The 24,788-nt window shown below is 42.2% G+C and overlaps 1 protein-coding gene across 1 annotated transcript; it reads left to right on the top strand.

Annotated features, from left to right (window-relative positions):
* Positions 1-3,349: 3,349 nt before the first annotated feature.
* Positions 3,350-22,510, top strand: CD180 (CD180 molecule). The gene is made up of 3 exons (XM_049648566.1): positions 3,350-4,296; positions 12,317-12,483; positions 16,441-22,510. Exons 1-3 carry the CDS (start codon positions 4,207-4,209, stop codon positions 18,167-18,169), a joined length of 1,986 nt encoding a protein of 661 aa, XP_049504523.1. The 5' UTR covers positions 3,350-4,206; the 3' UTR covers positions 18,170-22,510.
* Positions 22,511-24,788: the final 2,278 nt, after the last annotated feature.

Genomic DNA, 24,788 nt, shown 5'->3' with positions numbered 1-24,788 from the left:
AGGGCAGGCATGACCCAAAAGCAGAACAAAAACTAAACATGGGTACAAGAGAAAAATGGAAAAGGACAGTTGTACTCCACCTGGTGTCCATAAGCCACAATGGAAACTAAACATCTAGTTCTTTGCTAAAGTTGGATCACAAAAGCATCTCTGGGCTTGCAAACCCTTGAAAGAAAGTATATTAGCTTATGGGTTGTCGCTAAGAAATGGCTTGAAGACCCAAGCAAGGTATCCTAGGACCCCAAGTCCCTCCCCAGGCTATAATCAAATGGAAACACAGGCAAGTGAAGGCATGGGACTCCCAGACATGAAAGTGGGCAGGTTTATGGAGTTACCTATGGGGTGGCGGCTGACCCAAGGGATGAAGTGCATGGAAATGTGGTGTAATAAAAGCGTAATAACTGACCTGGTTACTGGCCAGTAGAAATAAATGAGTTTCTAGTGCCTTTTCTCACCATCTGCTTTCTCTTTCCAGATCCCTGCACAAATTGGGTCTTTTTGTTTTGTTTTGTTTTTTTATTTATTATTATTTTTTTAAATTTTTTTTTCAACGTTTTTTATTTATTTTTGGGACAGAGAGAGACAGAGCATGAACGGGGGAGGGGCAGAGAGAGAGGGAGACACAGAATCGGAAGCAGGCTCCAGGCTCCGAGCCATCAGCCCAGAGCCTGACGCGGGGCTCGAACTCACAGACCGCGAGATTGTGACCTGGCTGAAGTCGGACGCTTAACCGATTGCGCCACCCAAGCGCCCCTGGGTCTTTTTTTTTTTTTTTTTAGGTTTATTTATTTATTTTGAGAGAGGGAGAGAACCCATGGGAGAAGGGCAGAGAAAGAGGACAGAGGATCTGAAGCGGGCTCTGCGCTGACAGCAGGGAGCCCGAGGTGGGGCGCGAACTCACTTACAGTGAAATCATGACCTAAGCTGAAGTCAGACACTTAACGGACCGAGCCACCCAGGTGCCCCAGAACTGGTTCTTAAAACAGGTGACCATCCTTTAATGGCAATGCAATTAACCAGCAATGCAGCAATCGTGATGTCCATTGTTCCAGCCAAAGCTGTCTGTGTTTCATGTTTGCCAAGGAGCAAGTCCACCTGGAGCAAGTGTAACTCCATTTTATTGGCTCACGCCAATCATTGTTATGTAAGTAAAATGGAAATCACTGTTTTGAAACAGAGAAACGGGATTTTTAGATGAAGATGACGAAGTGCCTTACAGTCCAACTCCACTTTACAGAGGAGGACATTGAGACACACGAATTAATGGCAAACCTAGAGCTAGAATCAAGTCACTGCTCTTCTTGGGAGATTTGGAACATATTCAGAGAGATTGTTAGGGATTTATGATGCATGAACGTATATCACAGTTGGAGGAACAAGAAAATTTTAATCTGGAAAAGGGATGATTCAGGGGCATCCTAACTACTGCCAAGTAGCTAAAGGACTAGCAGATAGATAAGGGCTGGAACTTGTTCTTTTGGCCTGAGGAAAGGAGGATCATTGGAGAGAAGTTTAAGGGTTTCAGTTTTATACAGTTAAATTTTGCCAAAACAATTTCTTGGGGGACAGCAAATTTTCTGTCATCTGAAGCTTTTCAGAATACACTGGAAGGGGGGTTCCTGGGGGGCTCAGTCGTTTGAGTATGTGACCTTGGCTCAGGTCATGTGATCTCATGGTTCCTTGGTTTGAGCCTCGCATCGGGTTCACTGTTGTAAGCGTGGAGCCTGCTTCGGACCCTCTGTCCTCCCGCTCTCTGCACCTCTCTTGCTCATACTCCCTCTCTCTCAAAAATAAACATTTAAAAAAATAAAAGAATAGACTGGAAGGTAACATAGTGTGTAGTGTGTATGTTTTGTCTATGGAAAGTGGTGGGGCAAGGGGTGTGGAGGAAAGAATTCAGGCATGAAAATAATTGGATGGGGTGACCTTTAAGAGTATGTGATTCTTTACAACCTGGCACCAAATCAGGGTTTCACTCTTGCCTTTGAACTCTAAAACCTATCTTCCCATCTGTTTGCAATAGTTTAAATTTTAATCTGTTTCATATTTCAGGGTATTATGCCCCGAATATTTGATTTGAATGCTGTGGCAGAAGGTCACTCATATTCATTTATTTTCTTTTGGTCTTATACACTTGCAGTGAGTCTTCTGAATCCATTATGCAAACACATGCAAATCAGATGCAAATAGTGTGGCCTCGGAAAATGACAAAATCCTATGGCCTTAACTGAGCCATCAAACCTTTTTTTTTTTTTTTGAAAAGAAAAGTAATATACCTTTTCAACATCTCTGGGGCAGGAGACAATTTCCTGATAGAGGTATTTACATGACATTGGAACTGGTTAACCAGAGGAGTAACACCTTCTTCGTATTTATGTAAGGATTAAAGGTCAAGAGAGCATTCCCACATGTATGATCCCATTTGATCCTCATAATTACCCTGTGAGATCGGCAGAACAGGAACTGCACTTCCTGTTCTAGTTTTCAGATGGGAAGCAGACTCACTTAAGTGACATGACTTGCCCAAGTTCACTCAGTTAACAACCAATGGATCTGAGGCTGAAAACTCCCCTGCTTTAAGACCAGCTCTTGCTTCTCGTCATGATTAGGCCTTTAAAGCAAGACGGCTATCATCAGCCTGGGTTTGCTTGAACCATGTGTTGCCAAAAGCATCTTTGGAACTGCTTCTATTGATAAGGATGGCGTTTTAGGGGAGACTAGGAAAGCCCTAGCACAGTGCTGGGGCCATAGTTTCTCCAACCCACTCGGCTTTTTAGCATCTGCTCTGAAACCTTCAGATGAAGAATTTTCTTTATCCCACCCATTCTTCTCTCCTGCAGGAAGCAAAACTCTTTCTAAAACTCTGGAGGGTAATGGCACAGTCTCCACAGTGAGACAGTGGATCTGAAGACTTCATCCACCATTTTCTAGTCGTGTGGCCTTGGAGAGGTCATTGAATTTCTCTCCACACCAGTTTTTACATCTATGAAGTGGGTGAAATAATAGCATCTCTCTGGTAGAAAAAGGGATAAGGGTATGAACACATACAAAAGAATCCCACTTGGGGTCTGACGTACAATAAGGGCTCGATAAATGGTAGGTCCTACAATGACTTTATTAGCAGAAATAATACAGTAGTGGTAGCAGTATCTCAAGTTGTTCTGAACTCTGATGCTAAGAACGGGACTCTTGGAAATGACGTGGAAGAAAAGCAATGCCCAGCAGGCCCTCTATGCCAGAAGGTTGGGAAACAACGTCTGAAGTAGCTAAATTCAGCCCAGGGAGGAATGTTTGAAAACTGACCTTTTTTAATAACTACCACATCTTGCACCATGATGAGGGCAAGTGCAATCCTGCTTCAAGCTATTTCCAAGAAGAAAGAGAGCCAAGGCTGACATCCTTAACTCTGCTCTCTCAGCCAGAATGCTCTGGATACAGCAGTGTCCCCTGCTTCCCTGGGTCGGGTTCAAAGGGAAAAAGAGGGGACTCCACCCCAGCTGATTTAGCCGGTCTGAATCACAGGGTCTGAGGATGGATGTGTCCTCCTTCTGGACCAAGACCAGAGGAAATACGAACCGGGTGGCTGAGGCAGCAGAGGAGGTGCAAAGAGCAGGTACAGCCCCTTTCTGGGGATGGCCCTTTCCCTCCTGCTCCAGTACCCACCTCAGCAGGTGCCACTGCAGAACCCGGTCCTTCCATCTGCCCCCAAGGCACGCCGCTGCATCTGTCCAGGTCACTCACCTAGCACAACTAACAAAGTGGCCTCCTTTGTGAGGACAGCTTCCTGCTTCTATAGTCTGTCTCGCCGAAGAGACCAGAAGCTGTTGGAATTAGCCAAACTCTTGAAGCTGGCCTAATGTCCATAGAAACCATCCCATTGAGAGTCCGGGTGACCAGCCCCAGAGGGGCGCTCAACTGATTCATATTTGCCAGGAAACACACTGGGCCATTCTGAGGCTGGGTTCTCAGCTATTTTTGGCAAGGAGGATTGGTGATATGCAAAAGGGACTTCCTTTTTTTTTTTTTTTTTTTTTTTTTTTTTGCAGCACAGAACCAGCTGAGCAATCAACAGCATTTCTTGTTCCCAGATCACCCTTCTGAGCACTTCTCTGCCTGCTGAATAACTGAGGCCATTAGAGTTTGATTCCATTTCTCTGCTCCAGGCACAAGATAAGCCCACCAAGCTGGGGTGGCCTCATTCGGGTGATGGCTCCCTGTGCCGGCTGCTTCCTGTTGGCAGTGATGTTTTCTGCCAGCTGTAAAGCCTTCACCTCCTCGGATCAGATGTGCACTGAGGTGAGTCCAAACTGTTTGTCTTTATCCAGATTAAACTGCCTGGAAATTTTGAGATTCAGCACGCAGTCCTATCTGAGCCTTGGCCTCCCTATATTCACTGTCTTTAAAAGGGTGACAAGGTATGGAGAAAGGTTCTTCTTTAGAATGAAGAAGGAGCCATAGAGCTCAGCCAGGGGATGATCTCAAAAATTATCTGTTGGAAGAAGTGAGAGTTTTCCTCCTCTACAAACAATTCCCTCGAAACGATCTTAATTGAGACATAAGATACCAACAGGGTCTCGGTACAAAGAGCAGCCTTCCAAATGTGCTTCCAGAATGGAGGTGCTGTTTGTCCAACATCCCAGCATATGGCCACTACTCCACAAACAGTTTTTTGGTTTCCTGGAGATTAGCGAAGATGGCCTGTGCCAGGTTTTAGAGCATATAGAGATCACTCTGAATGAGTCTGGCTTTCTCCTCGAATTGGACAGCCCTCCATCTGTTTTACTGACCCACAGGAGTAACATTGGAGAACAGAGCCAAACTGCATCTTCTATTTTGGCCTTAACAATATTTACCAACTCGTGGGAAGTTCTTGGAGGGGGTCCTTTGCCATCTTCTAAAATGCTGCAACCTTCCTCCCACTGAGAAACTGCTCATAATTCTGGGGGCTAGACGTCTAAGATCAGGCGTCAGCAAGGTTAGTTTCTTCGGAGACCTCGTTCATTGGCTCTCCCTGTGTAGACGGTCATCTTCTGTGTCTTTGCATCATCTTCCCTTTGTATGTGTCTAACTTATTCTTCTCATAAGGACACCAGTCATACTATATTAGGGCCCATCCTAATGATCTCAGTTCAACTTAATTACCTCTTTAAAGACTCTTTTTTCCAAATAAAGTCACCTTCTGAGTACTCGGGTTAAGACTTCAGCATATGAATTTGGGAATGACACAAAGCAGCCTGCAACAGAAGGGGTCAAGTAAGAGGTTTTTATCAGCCCCAGAAGGCTCTCTCTTCAACACTCAGGTCAGAAGGTCAATTACACACATACGTGTAGGTGACATGATAAGAGGGTAGGAGTGGGAACACCACCTCCTCAGTGACCAAGTAGGTATGCTACCCACCATCTGCCAACATCCTCAGGTAGGATAATATCACACTTAAATTCCAATTCCCAGCTTATTGGGAACCAGGCTATTTTAAATACCCCACTCTGAAGCTTACCAGTTCAACTCTTAAATCCCTGCATTGCTGCAAAGCCCGAACAGCCCTTCAGAAGCCCACACGGGAGTCCTGGGAGATTCCTGGAAAGCCCATGGAAATGGTGGACCAGTCTAGCTTCCTACTGAAGACATTAGGTTCCAGAGTTGCCAGTTGCTTTTTGCAAGTGGCTCCTGCTTTGGCAGAGTAGAGGGGAGAGAAACAGGGACCACACCCTAGTCCTTTTGTTGCCTGTTTCTGAGGCCTCCCTGACACTCAGGTGGCAAAAGTGATGCTGAGGGTCCCAGGATCTCCAGGCCTGTCCCTATGTGGCAGTAAGAGCTTTCCTTTTCGGTTAAGTCAGGTGAGACTGAAACCTCTGCAGGCGAGACTGCAGCCCTCCCTCTGAAAGGACTTATTTTAAATGCTTTGGAACCAATGCAATTAACATTGGATCTATACTTGCGTTTATATCCTCTATCGTGTCTGAGTTCTCAGCAGCAGGATTCTCAGGCTGTTTACCAGCCATCACTCTATGTGTGTACTGGGAAGTTCCTGGGGGTTACCAAGATGAATGAGAGTTTGTTCCTGAAGGTAAGGAACTTCTGGGCTGCAGAAAGTGGAATAAAAATGGAAGTGGTGGAAGAGGAAGCTTTGGGTTGAAGGGTCTGGCCCCTTTTCAAGTGCACATTACTCTAGCCTGCCTGGCCCTCATGCTGGCTTTCCTTTCCCTCTTTTGTTCTCTCCTCCAGTTGAAGCAGAATTAACCACATACTGTCTGTGTGCTCATGTGGCCCCCACTAGCTTATCAGGCCCTATCTTGAAAACAAAGGTGGGTTTGTTTGTTTGGGTTTTTTTTTTTTTGCTTTGTTTTGAGTTTAGTAAACCTTTTAATGAAGTAAAACATACATACAGAAGGTTCCCCAATCCTAAGTGTACAGTTTAATGAGTCTTTACCAAAGCGAGCACATCCGTGTGCCCAGCACACAGATGAAGAAATAGCACCTTTTCAGCAACTCAGAAGCCCGCTCATGCATATTCCCAGTCAGTAGCCTGCAGGGGCACCCGGTACTCTTAACTTCTATCATCAAAGAAAGATTTTGCCTCTTTGTGAATTTTATATACCAGAGACCGCATGCTGTATAGTCTTTTGTGTCTGGCTTCTTTTGCAAAGCAGTAAATATGGGACATTTACCAAAGATGCTGCATACAGCAATCATTTGTTTATTTTCATTGCTGAATGGTATTCGGTTGTACTAGCGAACCACTATTTATTTATTCATCCTACTGTTAGTGGCCATTTGCACTGTTGTCCATTTCTTGGCTATTATAAACGCTGCTGCTTTGGACATTCATATCTCTGTCTCTAGCGAACAAATATGCAAATCTTTATTAGGTGTTTGCCAGGGCGGGGATGTATTGGGTCATAGGGTATACATATATTTAATTTCAGTAGGTATCGCCAACCTGTTTTCCAAAGGGTTAGTACCCATTTATACTCATTGGCAATGTATGTGAATTCTGATTACTCCCCATCTTAATATTTGCTATTGTTTGTTTAAGAATGTTAACAATTCTGATGGGTGAATAATGATATTTCTTGGGATTTAATTTTTACTTTCCTGATGACTGAGTATATTTTCAACTTTGTTAGCCATTTGCATATCTACGTGTGCATGTGTATATGAGAGACACAGAAAGTTCTTAACTTTAATGCAGCTTGATTTATAATTCTTCCTTTATTCTCAGCGCATTTCTGTCCTGTTTAAAAAAATTTGCCGACCTTGAGGCCATGACAGTATTATCCTCTGTTTTCTGGAAGTTGACTTTGTATTTATCTCTATTGTTAGGTTTCACATTTAGAGCTATAACCAACTGGAATTGTTTTCTGCATACAATGTGAAGTGGGAGTCAAGATGAATTTTTAGTAAAACTTTTTGTTTGAAAAATATTTCTAAGGTAGACAAGCTCTAAAAATATAATGAGCCTCCATAAACACTCCATGTGGAATCTTCCACTGTTATATTCTACTGTTGTTTTCTTCTGTATGTGTGTGTTTCTTGTGTTATATTCTTCTATTGTTTTCTCTGTATGCATGTGAACCATAAGTAACAAAATTAGAGCCAGGACTAGGTCTTTGGAGGCTGACAGATGTGCAAAGCGTAAGTGAAATACAGTGTTCTGTGATCTGAATTCTGGTAACACTTTAGATATACTCTTGAATAATTACACTGGAGTGTAGACATGCCTCTTCATTTCAGATGGGCTCAGTGGTGGCTATCCTGTCCGCTCAAACCTATGGGAGGAAGACAGTCCTTCTTCAGTCCTAGGTAGGGGTGGGAAATGCCTAGTGGAGCTCCTTTTTGGAAGAACTCCAAGTTCACAAATTCACGGATACAGAGGCTTCTGAAGAGCTCTAAACAATGATATTGTGATGAACCAGTAAAACACAAACTCCTCTTATGAGTGCTCAGCATACATGGTCTCATTAATCCGCCGAGTTGGCCCACAAAGAAGGTTATCCCCCATCTATAGGCGAAAAAGAAGGCTCAGAGAATACAGTTTAGTGGTTGAAAGCTGGGATCTGAACCCAAGCAGTCTGACTCAAGATACATAGAAAATGAACTGCATATAATTGGGATGCCCTTTGCCTGTAGGAGTCAGGTTAACAATGAAATTTTAGGACTATGCCCTCTTGGGAATATTTTGTTTTATTTTCAGAGAGTAATTGTTACTCTGGGATTTGATGCAGTCACACTGTTAACTCTGGAGGGAGGCTCAGTGTTCTGCATGCCAGACTCTGTGCATGGGGTCGCTGGTTGCTGTGTATGCCGAATGCAGAGGAGACGTTGGAAGGGTAGGAATCAGCACTTGGTGAAACTCAAAAGGTTCAAAATTAGAAAATGATTTCAACACTTTCGAGACGAGAAAATACAATGGGATAGCAGAGAGTTAGAGTTACAGCAGAAGGAAGCAAAATAAGATCCTGATTGAAAAAATGCAAATGAATTACCTGGAAGGAAAAGGGATTGCAAACACAGATTTAACACTTACGAGTCCCGCTCTGTGGAAAAGGGACGGCTCTGATATGAAGCTGGAGACAAAGTGGTTGGTGCAGGTCCCAGTGCACAGCAGGTCCTGAGGAAATGGCCCATGACTTAGGACCGGGGGTAGGCACGGGGTTGTTGTGAATGCCGTGTCTCCTTGCACAGCCCTCCTGGCTGCACGGGTTCACATCAAGAAGGGACCTGCAAAAGTAGGAGAGGGAGAAGGTGATTTTCGACAATAACCCCACACTGAGGGCTAGAGAATGAAGGCTGCTTTGACAGGAAGTAGTCACGTGGTGCTCAGAGGACCCACGGGGGCTGCAGAAGCAGGGGTGGGTATCTGCCTGGAGGAGCAACTATACGTGTGACCCTGGCAGCCAGCCCAGTCCTATATTCCTTCTCTGCATCCTGTCCCTTCTCCATTGCAGGGTCATGCTGCAGTCCTAGAATCCTGTGCTCTACTCATCACGACTCCCTCTCAAAAAGTTTGTGAGGATCCTGGCAGTGAGAAAGACACAACCTCACTCATGTAGTATTTCTACCAAAACTGTATAACCTGAATCAAATCATGAGGAAAGATGCTTCAAGTGAGGGACATTGTGTGTGTGTGTGTATTATTGATAAATATATCAATGCCATGAGAGACAACAAAAGGCTAAGGAATTGCCTCAAACTAAAGACACACAAAAACTAAATGCAATGTGTGAACGTGGACTAGAAAAAACAAAATTACTATAAAGCATAATATTAAGACAATTGCCAAAATGTGTACACTGTATAATAACATTGTATCAATGTTCAATATTCTCAATTAGGCATTGGCACTGTGGTTATAGAAGAGATGTCCTTGTTCTCAGAAGACTTAGGGGTAATGGGTCATGATGTCTACAATTTACTCTCAACAAAAAAAGGAATGAGAACAACAGTGTGTGTGTGTGTGTGTGTGTGTGTGTGTGTATGTGTACTTCCTGCCTTAAAAAATTTGAGAGAGACTCTTAAAAACTGAGAACAAACTGAGGGCTGATGGGGGGTGGGAGGGAGGGGAGGGTGGGTGATGGGTATTGAGGAGGGCACCTGTTGGGATGAGCACTGGGTGTTGTATGGAAACCAACTTGACAATAAACTTCATATACTGAAAAAAAAATTTGAGAGACAATTAAAAAAAAATTTTTTTAAGGGGGTGGGGCTCCTGGGTGGCTCAGTCGGTTGAGCGTCCGGCTTCGGCTCAGGTCATGATCTCACAGTTTGTGAGTTTGAGCCCTGCGTCGGGCTCTGTGCTGACAGCTCAGAGCCTGGAGCCTGCTTCAGATTCTGTGTCTCCCCCTCTCTCTGCCTCTCCCATGCTCATGCTCTCTCTCTGTCTCTCAATAATAAATAAAAAACATTTTTAAAAATTAAAAAAAAAATCGAGAGACTGGAAACAATTTAATGCTGCTTGAGTGATTCCAGAGCATGGGACACTTCATGTCACCATCTGTGATAGTAACTGAGTGTACAAGAATGTGAATACGAGAGCCAAAGGGGAAGGGTCGCGTGGGTGGAGCTCAGGACATTCTCCAAAATGTGCTTGCTTTTTAAATTCTCTTATAAGCTGCAATGCTTGTCATTTGCCTCGTTCTCCCAGGAATCAAGGGCAGAGAGTTCATTGCAGTTCATACCTAAGTAGAGATTAATGTATGACACCGGCTTATGGTGGGTTTCTCAGAACTCTGTGGTAATGTTATCCACTAGTTCTGTTTTTCACCGGGATAAAACTGAGCTATTTCGTTTATCTGCCTTTCCATTTGCTAGAAGCTCCCTCAGGCCACTGGCTCCATAGAGCTCCTGCTGGATTCTCAACTTTCCGAATCACATTAATGCAGTAAAAGTGCTTAGCAAAGCACAGAAGAGGACTAATTTAGGTGTCACGGGCGCTTATATATTCAGGAGAAGGAGGGAATTGCCAGCGTGGCGCCTTTTGTGTAGGACCAGAATAGCTCCAGACAAATTGAGGAAAGGTCCCTTTCTCCAAGTATATGTGACATCAGTTATGCCAGTGCACGCCAGAAAAAGGGAAATGTCTTCTCAAAGCTCCTCCAAACCTTAGCAGCTACTGGGGAAGTTACATTCATTTCCTCTTGGGGCCATCCATGAGCATGGGCACAAGGGGGGGTCTGGCAACATGTGTTTTTCCCACCAGTCAGCTACATCCTAAGTTTTAAAGGCGAAGTGTGAATTTCAAGGACATTAGGTGGATTTGTGGCAGTGCCTGGAGGACGTTGGGTCTATAAAATGAGGAATGAATTACAAGGAAATAAAAATATGGCATTTTCATCAGTAACACTGATAATATTATCACAATATAGAAGAAAACGTGATATCCAGTAGGTGAGCATGCATACGCTCGCGGTACCCACAAAAAGTGCACCACTACGCACAAGTTGGAGTAAAGCAGAAAGCAATTAAAATGTGACATCTCTAAAACATCAGGCTTCATAGTAAAGGAGAACGTGCTCAGTCTTCTGTTCCCAGCTAAGCAGGACTGTCTGCAACTGAGGATGGGGACAGAACATTTTGAAACAGATACAGAAGTAGTTACAAGGAGCCTCCATGTATATATCGACGTTCGACAATCACTGATATTTTGCCTACTGATTTCATGTATCCCCTCCTCCCCTCCTTCATGCCCAGAATATTTTAAAAGAAATCCCAAACATCAAGTCCTTTTATGCAGAAATACTTCAAAATGCATTTCAAAAGAATAAGAACATTGCTGTTATCATTCAAAAATTCCTAATTCCTTAATATTCTCTAATATCGTGTCCTCAAAGTTTCTTGATAGTCTATAAAATGTCTTTTCCTGATGCTTCATGTGAATCAGAATCAAACCGAGGGCTACTCTGTTGTTGGTTGTATCTCTTAAAGAGCTTCTATTGCTGTCTCTTTTAACAGGAGCAGTCTCCTCTTGCCCCATCCACCCTCCTCTCTACTTCCCCAACACCATTCACATGTCAACAAAACAAAGTCAGTTATTCTACAGGATGCTCCGCCTTGGGCATTTGGCTGACAGCTACCGTGCAGGCTGTTTTAACTTAAACCTCTCGTTTCATTTGTAGGCTGTAAATTAAGCCTAAAGTCTTGTATTCAAATTTAATTTCTGGGGGGCAGGAATCTGTCTCCATCAGAAAGTGTGAAATGTCTGATTGTCTTGTTCTGTTGATGCTAATGCACAGTTGATCTGTTTTCAAAATGAAATAAAACATTTCCATGCATCCAAAATCAGAACTGTGAAAGTATAATCAAGATAAGTCTTCCTTCCCTGCTTCTCTATCTGGTTCCTTTTTTCCCCTTCAAGGCAATGAATGTGGGGCCTTTCCCCATGGCTTCTCTTTGCAAATGTAAGAAATACACATACAGTATGCTATATGTGACATACCATATACTGTATATACTATAAGTTCATTCTGCACCTTGCTTTTTACACCTTACAATATGCCTGGATGTCACTCCATATTAACATGTGGAGACCCTACTCATTCCATTTTCAACTGCAGGAGATTCCATCTTGTGAATGGACCATATTTTGTTCAACTAGTCCTACAGTGATGAATAATCTGGTGACTGCCTACCTTTTGGTATTACAAAAATATACTAAAATAAATAATCTTATGCACAAGTCACTTTGGGTATTTGCAGGTGTGTATTTGGTAAGATTCCTAGAAGTGGGATTGCTGTGCAAAGGATAAAATATGTGTAATTTTGCTAATCAATCAAATTACCAACTCTGATATCAATTTCCGTTGTTTCTCTTGTCAGAAAGAAGCCAACAAAACATATAACTGTGAAAATTTAGGTCTCACAGAAGTTCCTGACACTCTACCAAACACAACAGAATTTTTAGAATTTGGCTTTAATTTCTTGCCTGTAATTGAAAATACAACTTTCACCAGACTCATAGATCTTATGTTTTTGGACTTAACCAGGTATGTATCTGAGTTCCTTGTGCGTGGCTGATGTTTTACTTATGGAATAATACAACTTGCATTCAAATTGTTTCCAGGACCTTCTTTTGGGAGCACAGGGGCATTCTACCTATACTGTGTGTTTACTCTTCCCCATGAAATATTTTTATGCAGGTGAAATGTTGTATTAATTAAACCCAATAACTGAACAGAAGAGTGGATTGTTTTCAAACGATGCTGCATCAACAGTGTTGTTTAAGAAGTTTTAAGGAATACTAAAGACAAATCTTTCATTCAGTCAGATGCCGTATTATACTACATGTTAGCGTAGTTTATTATTGGGTGATAACATTTTAAGAAACATTTACAGAAGAAACACATAAGCCACTAACTTTTTCCCCTGTAAGTTGGGAAAATAGTTCCATCATTTAATTTTAGAAGCAGAGTCAGGATTCCAAATACTGAACCAGTGTTTGTGAACCAGAAGGCAGAAGTATTACAAGAAAATAAGAGAAGAAACCAGAAGGGAATTGCAACATGATTGTGTGTGTGTGTGTGTGTGTGTGTGTGTGTGTGTGTGTAAGAGGGGAAAGGGCTTTGCATGTGTATGAGGCGTGTATCCCTTGCAGCAGCTCTATTTCTTAGGTGGTTCGGTTTCAGCTTCTGCCCAGGGTAGTAGAACGTTCACATCCGTAAGACTATATTCATCTTTATAACCACCACTGGGAGGTAGGCATGCTGAATATTACAGTCCAACTCATGTTCGATGAGGAAATGAAAGCTCAAGGAGATTTTGCGAGTTTGGTTAAGGTCACAGAGTAAGGCAACTGGGTCTCTGCTCTGCTGACTCTCAGTCCAGAGTCCCCCAAATGACCCCAGGCCACTTCCCCGGCCAAGATTCCACTGATTGCCTAGCAACACTTCACTGAGACAAAGTCTTGCCCTTGGAGATAGGGACAGAGATTACTCTGCTACCTACCTAGTATGCCCCCAGGACATTTACTTGCCCTCTGCTTTACCACTTCTCATTTTTAGATGAAATGGATTTGACCACATTTTGAAGGAGTGCATGGGGCCATGACAGCTTCTCTAGATAGAAGACTCTAAGTTTCCTCTTGTTATTTTCGAAAGATGATAAAAAATATGACCTCATACTTCCTAAAATCCCTCTCCTTAGTCCTCTAACCCCTGCCTTTTATCTGGCCACAAATCAGATACAATTTTTATTCTTTTAAACAGCCACCATTTCTTTAGCTCTACCAACATGTTTTCTGGGGTTTTTTGCTCATTCTTCCATCTTGCTTTTCAGACTTCCTCTCTAGAATAATTTTTCTTTTTTCCTGAAGTACATCCCCCAAAATGTCTTTGGGGAAAGCCTCTTAGGATTAAACTCCCTCGGTTTTTGTTTTTCCGAAAATGTCTTTATTTTACTCTTTCTTGAAAGACAGTCTTTTCTGGTATGATTGCAAGTGACGGTTTTTTGTTCTTAGTTAGCCCTTTGATGCTACCATTCGCTTTGTGCCTTCTTGCTGTTAGATAGTCACCTGTCTGTCTAATCATTGTGCACATGTAGGTGATCTTTTCTCTCTGGGTGTTTTCAATGGTTTCTCTTTGTCTTTGGCATTCTGTAATATCACAGGGCTGTACTGTGTAGATGCTTGGGCTCCCTGAATCTGTGATTAGTGCCTTTCATCAATTCTAAAATAGTCTAGCCATTATTTGTTTGAAACTTGGCTTGCTCCTGGTCACTCTTTTATTTCTTCTGGGTCTCTGATTAGATTTACATTGCGTCTTCTCATCCATCCTTTGTAACATCAATATATCTTTCTTGTTTTCCACCTCTTTGGTGTTTGGGAATATATTCTAGGTAATTTTCTCGTAACCCCTTTTAGTCCATTAATACCATCTTCAGCTAATCTCTTGTATAAACTATCCATTGGCTTTTCAATCTCATTAACTTCCTATTTCAATAAATTTCAATGGCTTTTCATTTCAGATATATCAGATCAGCTTTAATAAGTTTTTCCTTCTTCCTATTATTGGTTCACACTGTTTCCTTTAAACATGTCAAATGCATGTTTGATCTAAATATATGATATATTCTGATAATATATATCAGGAATATCACATATTCTTTCCAAATCATATATGTATTATGAGATATATCTGATAATTCTGGTATCTGTTGTTTCTTTCACTTAATTATGCAGAACATACTTATAATTCTTTTTAAGTTTATTTATTTATTTTCAGAGAGCACATGCACACACAGGCAAGCAGGTAAGGGTCAGAGAGAGACAGAGAGAGAATCCCAAGCAGGCTCGTGCTGCCAGAGTGCAGCCCGCCCCAGGGCTCTATGCCATGAACCGTGAGATCATGACCTGAGCTAAAATCAGAGCTGGACGTTTGACCGACTAAACCACTCAGGTGTTCCTGTAGAACATTTTTTTTAAACTGATTTTGGCTAACGAATTGCCCTTATGTATTCAGTGAAGTTTTATTTTGAGCTCATTTATCTTTTGGAACTTGATGTAAATCTTTGTTTAAAATACTTTCCTGGGATTAGACCATGGCATTATGGCTACAGACAATAAGCCTAAATATTTCTGGAGATGCATAGTGAAATATGTTCGGGATGTCTAGGATTTGATTTAAACCACTTCAGGAGGGAGAGGAGGGAATAGAAGAAGCAAGGAAGTATATATGGCAAAATCTTGAGAACTGCTGCACCCGTGTGGTATATGAAAGTTCATTGTACTACTATCTTTACTTTAGGTTTGCAAGTATTTTTTATTACAAATTAATTAAATAGGTATATCACTCAAAAAGAAATTTCTCTTCACTTCTGCTGCTCTCTGAAGTCACTACCATTCTGGGGCCATTTTAGACTCAATTTTCTACCTGGGCTCCTTTTGGGAGGTCCACAGAGGTAGTGTCAGTTCAGATCCCAGCCCTCGTGAGTGGAAACTTATGGTTCGAGAATCCCAGGGGGAGACTTTTCTCATTGTTATCCTTGTTGCTCCATCTAAAGCCATGGGCCAAGATAAACACATATCCTCCAGGTCACCCTCTATGAGCCTTCTTTTTTTAAGGTGATCCACTGAAAGGATCCCTTCTGAAGATCTTGGTGGTCTGTAGGTTTTTGATAGGACCTCCTACCCTGCTTGGACCCCAAGCTTTGTCTCCTGCCATGGTACATGTGGCTCATTTTAACTCAGGCTTTAGGCCATCAAAGACTGGCAGATATTGGCAAATATGACAAGTGACCAGGGCTCACTTGGTCCTTGGGATTCCAGCTTCTTTTTCAGAGCTCCTTTAATGTGTTTCTAAGGAACTCCCTTAGTGCCTTCCAGGGTAGCTGTGTGTGTGTGTGTGTGTGTGTGCGCGTGCACGCACTTGCATGCATGTGCTCACACATGCATAATCCAGTATTTTCAGGTGCATTACCAGGATGACACCTGTACTGCTCCATATTTCTATGGAGCATTTTCATATGTATCATTTGGTTAACAGCCATTGCCTAAAGCACTCATCACTTCTTTACTTTATAGATGGAACAAAAGTTTGAGAAAATTTGTGACTTGTCCTGGGTGACACAGATACATATATCACATATCATTTGTTCTATAGTATACATTATATACTACATATTGTATATTACTTACAACAGTAAATAATACCTCCATTTTCCCTAAAGTCAAATGACTAACTGTTCCCTAGATTCTATAAACAAACCTCTGAGAGTTCAATCCAAAGGGATAAGATTTCTGGAAAAAATTCTAAATCAGAGTGTTCGGAACTGAGGCTAGTCATTAATTCGACAGGTAATCTGTTGGTACTGCAGAAAATTTTTAATGTTTTACCTCAAATAACGATACATACTGTTTTTACTCTACACAAAAGATGGCTTTGTTAATACTAGTCACTGTGACAGAGTTTTTCTTTTTTCTAATTAATTATTTTTAAATAATTTTTAAGGTGCCAAATTAACTGGGTACATGAAGACACTTTTCAATACCAGCATCAGTTGAACACAATTGTATTGACTGGAAATCCCCTGATATTCATGGCAGAAACAGCATTTAATGGGCCCAAATCGCTGAAGCATCTTTCCTTAATCCAAACAGGAATATCCAATCTCGAGTTTATCCCAGTGTATAATCTGGAACAGTTGGAAAGTTTGCATCTTGGAAGCAACCATATTTCCTCCATTAAGTTCCCAGAGAACTTCCCAACACAGAATTTGAAAGTCCTGGATTTTCAGAATAACGCTATATACTATATCTCGAGTGAAGACATGAATGCTCTGGACAAGGCCACCAACCTAAGCCTTAATTTCAATGGCAATGACATTAAAGCCATTGAGCCTGGAGCTTTCCATTCAAAAAGCTTCCAAAGTTTGAAATTTGGAGGGATTCTTAACTTGTCTGTTATATTGAAAGGTCTACAGAACTCCACTGCTCAGTCCCTCTGGCTGGGGACATTTGAAGACTCTGACGACCAAGACCTTACTCCAGCCATGTTTGAGGGACTTTGTGAAATGTCTGTGGAAAGCATCAATCTACAGAAGCACCATTTCTCTAATATCTCATCTACCACATTTCGCTGCTTCACTCAACTTAAGGAATTGGATCTGACGGCAACTCACCTGAAAGCATTGCCCTCCGGGATTGAGGGTATGAATGCTCTCAAGAAATTAGTTCTCAATGTAAATAATTTTGACCAATTGTGTCAGATCAATGCTGCCAGTTTTCCATCCCTCACAGACCTCTCTATCAAAGGCAACATGAAAACACTTGACATCGGTGCTGGGTGTTTGGAAAAACTAGAAAATCTTCAGAAACTTGATTTAAGCCACAATGATATAGAAGCTTCCGACTGCTGCAATCTGCAACTCAAAAACCTGCCCCACTTACAATACCTAAACCTGAGCTACAATGAGCCTCTTGGTCTCCAGAGTCAGGCATTCAAAGAATGTCCTCAGTTAGAACATCTAGATTTGGCATTTACCCACTTGCACATTAAGGCTCCACAAAGTCCTTTTCAAAACCTCCGTGTCCTACAGGTTCTGAATCTTTCTCACTGTCTCCTGGATACCAGCAATCAGCACCTTCTAGCAGGCCTGGTGGATCTCCGCCATCTAAATTTACAGGGGAATCACTTTCAAGATAGGCGCATCGCAAAGACCAACCTACTTCAGCCCTTGAACAGCTTGGAGGTTCTTAGTTTATCCTCCTGTGACCTCCTTTCCATAGACAAGCAAGCATTCCAGAGCCTTGGAAAAATGAGTCACGTAGACTTAAGCTACAACAGCCTGACGGGCGATAGCATCGATGCTCTTAGCCATCTTCAGGGGATCTACCTCAATCTGGCCGTCAACAGCATCCAAGCCATCCCACCTCTTCTCCTCCACACCCTGTCCCGGCAGAACACCATTAACTTAAGACACAATCCCCTGGACTGCACTTGTTCGAACATGCATTTTATAACATGGTACAAAGAAAACCTGCAGAAATTTGAGGGTGTGGAGGAAACCATGTGTGCAAACCCTCCATCTTTAATGGGAGTTAAGCTGTATGACGTCGAACTGTCCTGTGGGATTACGGCTGTGGGCATTTTCTTTCTTATAGTATTTTTATTCTTCATTGCCATTCTGCTCATTTTTTCAGTTAAATTCCTCCTCAGGTGGAAATACGAGCACATTTAGTGCTGAAGCTTTCTGGAGATGGCAAATGAATGTGTTTAGGGAAACTGTCCCAAGTAAAGGAACTGTTGTCTGTTGTTGGCTGTCAGAATTTTCAGATTGGTTCCTGCAGCTGGACAGGACTTGCTGTGCTTTTCTGAGTCCCAGAGCTAATGAACCTTCCTGGAATGTAAACTGACTAGGACCAGGGGACCAAACAACAGCTGTGAGAGACACAGAGCCATTTGCTCACATGAAAGGTGGTTGGAGGACCCGTGGCAGGGAAAGGCCAGGAGAGGAATGTTCGAGGAGGTGATCTTCCTTCCACTCATGGACACTTTCCGAAGCAGTGCCTACTCTGACCCTAAAAGGAGACCAACAACCACAACTTGGCGGCACTGGTGACCCCAGTCCAAACTCTGTCTCCTGCAGCTTGGGCATCGTGCTTGGCTCTGGGTCCTCAGTAAGACAGTCATTTGAGAAACTTGTTGAGGATAAAGTCTCAATGCTTTTTTTTTTTTTTAATGAAAAAGGGAATACACAAGGGAATTTAAAAGAAGAGGCTGAGAAATGAATCGTGACATCAAATCAACTTCATTTATCTCCTTAATTCTAAGTCTCTAAGGTCTCTACAATTCCACTAGGGTGTAAATAGGTACAACAAAACAAAACAAAACAAAACAAAAAAGAAAAACCAAAAAGCAAATACCACCCCACCAGTCCCCCAACCCCCAGTCTAGGATTTTTGCTACATTGGCCACTCTCACTTCAGAACCACGGAAGTTTCCTACCGATCTTGTGTGCTTGGTCTTATATTACAAATCCTACCTTACACATGGCTGTGGCCCAAATGCTCTTCTCATTTGAATGTCTGGTCCTTAGAAGCTTTTTTCCCACAGGAACTATGAGATAAATGGTGGTTTGGTTCCCAGGGCATCTCTCAAAATTCTATTCACCTGGGATAGCAATCGAGCTAGTGCATTTGCAATGAAAACCAGTGGAAGAAAGCATCACTGTGCTCTAGCTGTCCACAACACAATACTCTGGCTCAGTGAGTTTTTGTTGAGTCTGGGGTGTCAGCAATGATTGTACCAGTGGAAAAGATTAGACAGGACCATTGAATGTAGAGAGAGAGAGAAAGGACAAAGAAGAGGAAAGTGTTAGGATTTAGGTCTTGCAAGACCCAAAGGGTCCACTCCTATAAGGCTTGATTTTCTGTGGCCTGGAATGGTGGACAAGAGCTGAAATCTCTTGTATTCAGGGTGTTGCATTCATAGGACCTTAAGTTCTGTAACAAATTTTAGGCTAGAGGTGGTAACTCAAGTTATGAAAATCTGATTGGAATATCAAAATAAAATTAACTTTCATATCCAATCAGAATTTATTAGCCCTTATGTTGGGGGTCTAACAGTGGGACATATTAACAGAGTGGAAACTTGGGAACCAACCTCTCTTTACCGCTATATCCCTCAAGAACGGCAAAAAAGACAGGAAATAGTGAAGAAATGCCATAAACCTCTCCTACAGTTGCTCTGCTTGTCTTGTAGTCTTGGGGGATTTTTGGGGGGTAGTACTAGGTGGGAGGCCAAGTTTTCCCAGAAAATCTTGGTTAACAACACACGGTAAAGGGACAGAGGTGCTTGCCTTGGGCACAGAATCTAAGGGGGAACCAAAAAACCTCAGTAATCAAGACAAAAATATTTTAACGCAATATTTTAAAAACTTTTGATTAATGAAAAAAATCTGTGATAAATAAAACAACAAAATTTTTAAAAACGGCATCCAAAACAGTCCCATGCTGAACCATGTTAGGGCCTGAGGCAAAAGGAAAAATCAGTAATACTGATCCTGCCTCTGTTTAAAATTTTGGTATTTTGTTCATGGTTGATATTTTGCATTAGTCTTTTTTAATTTAATATTGCATTAAAATATTATCTTCATTACTGATTTCTTTGGTGCACCCTTAAATTTAGCACCCAAGGTGGGTGTCTCACTGGTCTCACCCTATTCCCACTGTGAGAAATACTAAGAAGTAGGTACCCCAGTTAACTCCCAGGCCACAGTTTACCCAGGGCCTATTAGCAGGCATATTATCTCAAAGTTATTCTGAAGGGCCTTTCCCTTCCCCCTTACTTTCTGGAAGCAGGTCAAAGTGTCCGAGAGATTACACCTTCACCTTCTTCCGCATTCTCAGGTAACTCCCAACTCAAAGGCATCCTTCCTTCAAAGTGGAGAGAGGTGGCAGAGATGAAAGGGTACTATATCCCCTTGAGCTCTAGGTGGCCCGGGGACCTGGTGAGTGGGCACAGGCAGAGCACCACTCTGCTAATGCAATGAAACAGCACACAATTAGCTGCTTTAATTACCTTGAGTATCAGTGTTTGGGAAAACAGGTGCCTGAAAAGGAAGTTTTCCTCAGCTTTCCTGAAGGAGCCCTGGAGAGGCAGTCACTTAAAGATGTGTGTGGAAGAAGTAAGTGCTAGAAATATGAGGAATGGGGACACACCCATCATCCCCCTTTCTTCCTTCCCTGGCCCTAAGGAGGGTGGAACAACATTCCGAGAAGGCCAGTTTGAGCCACTGCTGTATTGGTATTGGCCTTGAGTCTGGCAATGACCGAGACTTTTTTCATTGAGTTTTGGGCTCAGAAGGGACCTAAGGCAGAAGTGGGCATGGCTGCCTTGGCCAGCCTCTGTCAGTGTGTGGAACAGGCAGCTTCCTTACTGGTGCTGCACCAAAGACCCCTCTTTCTAGGGACGTGAAGGCAGTGTTAGTTTACAAGTTCAGGCAGCCAACCCTCCCGAGTCAAGAGAGAGAGCATCCCTGCTAACTACACCACCCCATGCTGCCCACTCTTGTGCAAGAGCCATTCACCTTTGAGGATTCAGGCAGGAAGGTAGCAGGACACATAGTTCATTTGTTTTGTTGATTTCATTAATATGCTTGTACCAAATTAAATGATCAGCTCTGGAAACTCTGGGAACTGTTCCTGGTAGTGACCACAAAGATGCAAAAACCATGCTGTTTCCTTCTTCTCTCCCTTTTCTCTTTATTTCTCTTTCCTTTTTCTTTCTTTGCTGTTTCTTCCCTTCTCTCCTTTTCTCCTTCTCTCTCTGTGCTTCCCTCCTTCTCTACTGGTTTCATGCTTTCCTTCCTTCTTTCATCCATATCAGACAGGATGGAACTCAGCACTCTATGAATCCAGTCTAAGACAGAACCAGAATGCACTGAGTTCCCTCACATTCTAGCAAATTTAAGCTCTTTCTTGACTGCAGGATTTAAGCTGTAGAGATGATATACTAATCGCTGTCTTACCACTCTATAGCCACATGGTTCTCCATAATGGTTAATGTGTTAAAACAGAAACAAAAGTATTCTGTGGAATATCTGTGATGCAGATTGCATCACATGATAGATGGTAGGGTCCTAAGCCCTAGCAAAATGTAATTGCCCATCTTGCTTTCATTTATCAGGGGTGTGCCCCTTCCCTGTAATGCAACTTGCTATTCTGTAACTGCACACTGATCTAAGGCTTTGTGACAGCTCCTCTGTTTTAAGCAACAGTAAATTCACCCTACAAAGTCAGAAAGGCAGCTTTTTGATAGCTGCTGTCAATTTTATTGCTTTATCCTGGTTACTAGGATAGAATCTGTAGACACGGTGTGTTTATTGGTTTTATGTATCGTATGTTGTTACCGCTCTGACAAGCTATTCCTATAAAAATGTGTTATTATTGCATGTTGTAGCTCAGTGAGCTGACCCTGCATTTCAAAGTGTACTGAAGCAAATAGCATTGAAGTCCATAAAAGTTGACTGGCCTCCATCACAGAGGACTCTCTGTGTGAGCTGCAATTCCCACAATCTGATAGCAAATTATACCTTTCCCCAGAGCCAGCAGCCATCACTGCTAACTGAACATAACACAGACACAAACACAGGCATGATCAGTAAAATTTCAAGACAGGAAGCTGTCATACCATTCCTACTTGTCCAATTCCTCAAGAAGTGTCATTTGTAATTTTGAAGTTTACAAAAGTATGAAATAAATGGCTTTTCAATGTTTTTGTGTATTATTATAAGATGCAAGAGGGGTGGTTGACCTTGTTTCTATCTGTCTTGAATGCTAAAGAAAAAATTAACTCGTGTTATGGCAAGAAAGAAGGGATCGGTTCTAAGCAAGTCACAAGTGGGGAACCTGGGTATTTAACTAGAATCAGTTGCCTGGAATATTAAGAGTTAGAATGTCTGATAGGGGGTGGGGGAGTAAGCTTGAAGGCTACAGGAGAATGGGACAGGCAGGTGTGGCTCCTAGATAGTGGTTTATCACCAGAAACATCTGGGCATTCATTATCAAACAGATTCCTCTACCCGCCGCCCTGCCCCATCGCCAGATATTGGAATTTGGTTAGACTGGGGTTGGCATTGGATTCTACTCCAAATGATTTCATGCAAAATATACTTCCTTAAACTTAAGTGTTATCAACCAATGGCAGAGTCATATATAAGGCTCCATGCATCAAATGAGTTGAAGAACTGCTCCATTTTCTATAAGAGGAAATTTTGTAACAAAATGGGAATAAGGGGCTAAGAAGCCTTCAAATCCAAGGGTGAGACATCCTGGGCAGAAAGCCTGTTAGTCTCTTGCCACAACTTCCAGGCCACAAGACTCTGCTGCTAACCTCCCCTGCTCTCCCACCTATGCCCTGTCCCCCACTCCCATTCCATCCCATTACTTACGATATGAAATCATTTACTGGATATTGCGTATTTTAAAAAAGGAAAGAACTAATCTACACAGACTATTTTTAAAAGCCATTATGAAAGACTGTTCATGAAAGATTAAACAGTGAACTTCAGTGAACTTCCTCCTCTCATCCCCCCAAATTTTGATAATATCCTCTAAGCATTTGACTGTTCAAGACAAGGTATTAGAGCCACAAAGGTAAGAAGGCAGGTGGCCATTGGTGTAGCCATCTGTCTACTCCTTCTCCCTTCGTGTTCTTTCATGGGCTTTATAAACAGCTTGGGTCTCCCTTTTTCTCTTTATCTGGTCTTTGAAAACAACCTAAATAGCCAACAATAGACACATGACCAAATAAATTAGGGGATGATCTGAACAAATGCAGAGATATTCTATATTCTTGGGTGGGATAACAACATTAGAAACCTGTTGGTGTCACTAGGAAATCGAGAAATATAACTTAAAATGAGATAAAGGTTTCGATCTGTTAGTCTGGCAAAAAAGGAAGAGCTGGATAAAAGCACCGGTGGGATGTGGGGTTGTAGGAACTGCATGCATGGCTTACAGACATAGACTAGTGTAGCCATTCTAGGACCCTCTGACAACAATTAGTCCAATTAAGTATGTGGCCCGCGAATTCTGCTAGGGTGTATTTCCCAAGAAAATTTCACATCTCCACAATGATATTTAGTGCAACATTATGGAGGGGGAAGTTCAAAGCAGTTTGAGTGTTCATCACTAGGAAAATGGGTAGATAAGTGTAGAAGATGCCCACCATGGGTATGATACAGTAGTCACAAGCAATGGATTAGATACAGCCATGGCAATGTACTTGAATCTTAAACATACAGTGTTGGAGGAGGTCATCAAGAGGACAGGACTACTGGTTGACACATGAGCAGGATCTGGGCAATCAGAGGCTCCTCATGCCCTCCCCTGTCCTTGGAATGTACACTCTACGCGCCCCCCCCCCCCATTCCCAGAGTGGGAGCTGGTTTCCAGAAGCAGCCTTAAGAAAGCAACATTCTGTTGATCTGGATGGTACACGTGACTGAACCCAGTTATGGCCTCTATATATAAACTGTTAAGATTCTAGCACATGGGTGTAGCGATCTACTTGTCTTGGGGCCACCCAAGGCAAGCCTCATATGTAAGTTTCCTTGCTTATTAAACCTGCCACCTACCAATCTGGAGTGGTCTGCCACTGTCTTCGGTCTCTCCTCCCCCTTCAGGTACAGGGGCCAGTTTCTGGGCCAAGAGAGAGAGCTTGATGGGGAAAAAAAACCAACCCAAAATGACATATTAACATAGCTTTTATAAATTAAAAATACACGCATACAAAACAATATACCAGTATTTTCTAAGAACACAAAAAGATAAACCATGAATTAACATGGCTGCCTAGAGGGTGGGAGGGGGGATAAAAGGAAGTGTGGGGATAAATTAAATGAACTCAGGCATAAGCCGGCTGAGAATTGGTGGGACGACCCAATCGTCTGCATCAGAGGCTCTCGGCTATCTATGCACGTGCACGTGAATGAAAGCAATATAGCACACCCATAAAGTGAAATGCCATGTAGCCATTATGAACAATATTGCACAGTATATTTATAGACATTGAAATATATTTGTGATTCAATACTAAACAGAAGAGGTCAGCAAACCTCACCTCCACTATTATTTCAGGTTTTTGAAAAAATTAAAAACCTATATAAATTGAAGAATGATGAGCGGCTGGTTGGATGGCAGGGATTCATTTTTCTTCTCTTCTGTATTTCTAATTCGCCTTCAATGACCATGTTATGCAATGAGTTTTGCTGTTTTTTAAAGACTTTTTTGCTTTTTCACAAAGGTGCAAGAAGAATAAAGAGGTCACTGGATGTGAGAATTTACAGATAGCAA

This window comes from Panthera uncia, assembly GCF_023721935.1.
Source record: "Panthera uncia isolate 11264 chromosome A1 unlocalized genomic scaffold, Puncia_PCG_1.0 HiC_scaffold_17, whole genome shotgun sequence".
In the NCBI taxonomy this organism is placed as follows: domain Eukaryota; kingdom Metazoa; phylum Chordata; class Mammalia; order Carnivora; family Felidae; genus Panthera; species Panthera uncia.
Note: the sequence above shows the minus strand (reverse complement) of the source record. Positions and strands in the feature narration are given on the sequence as shown.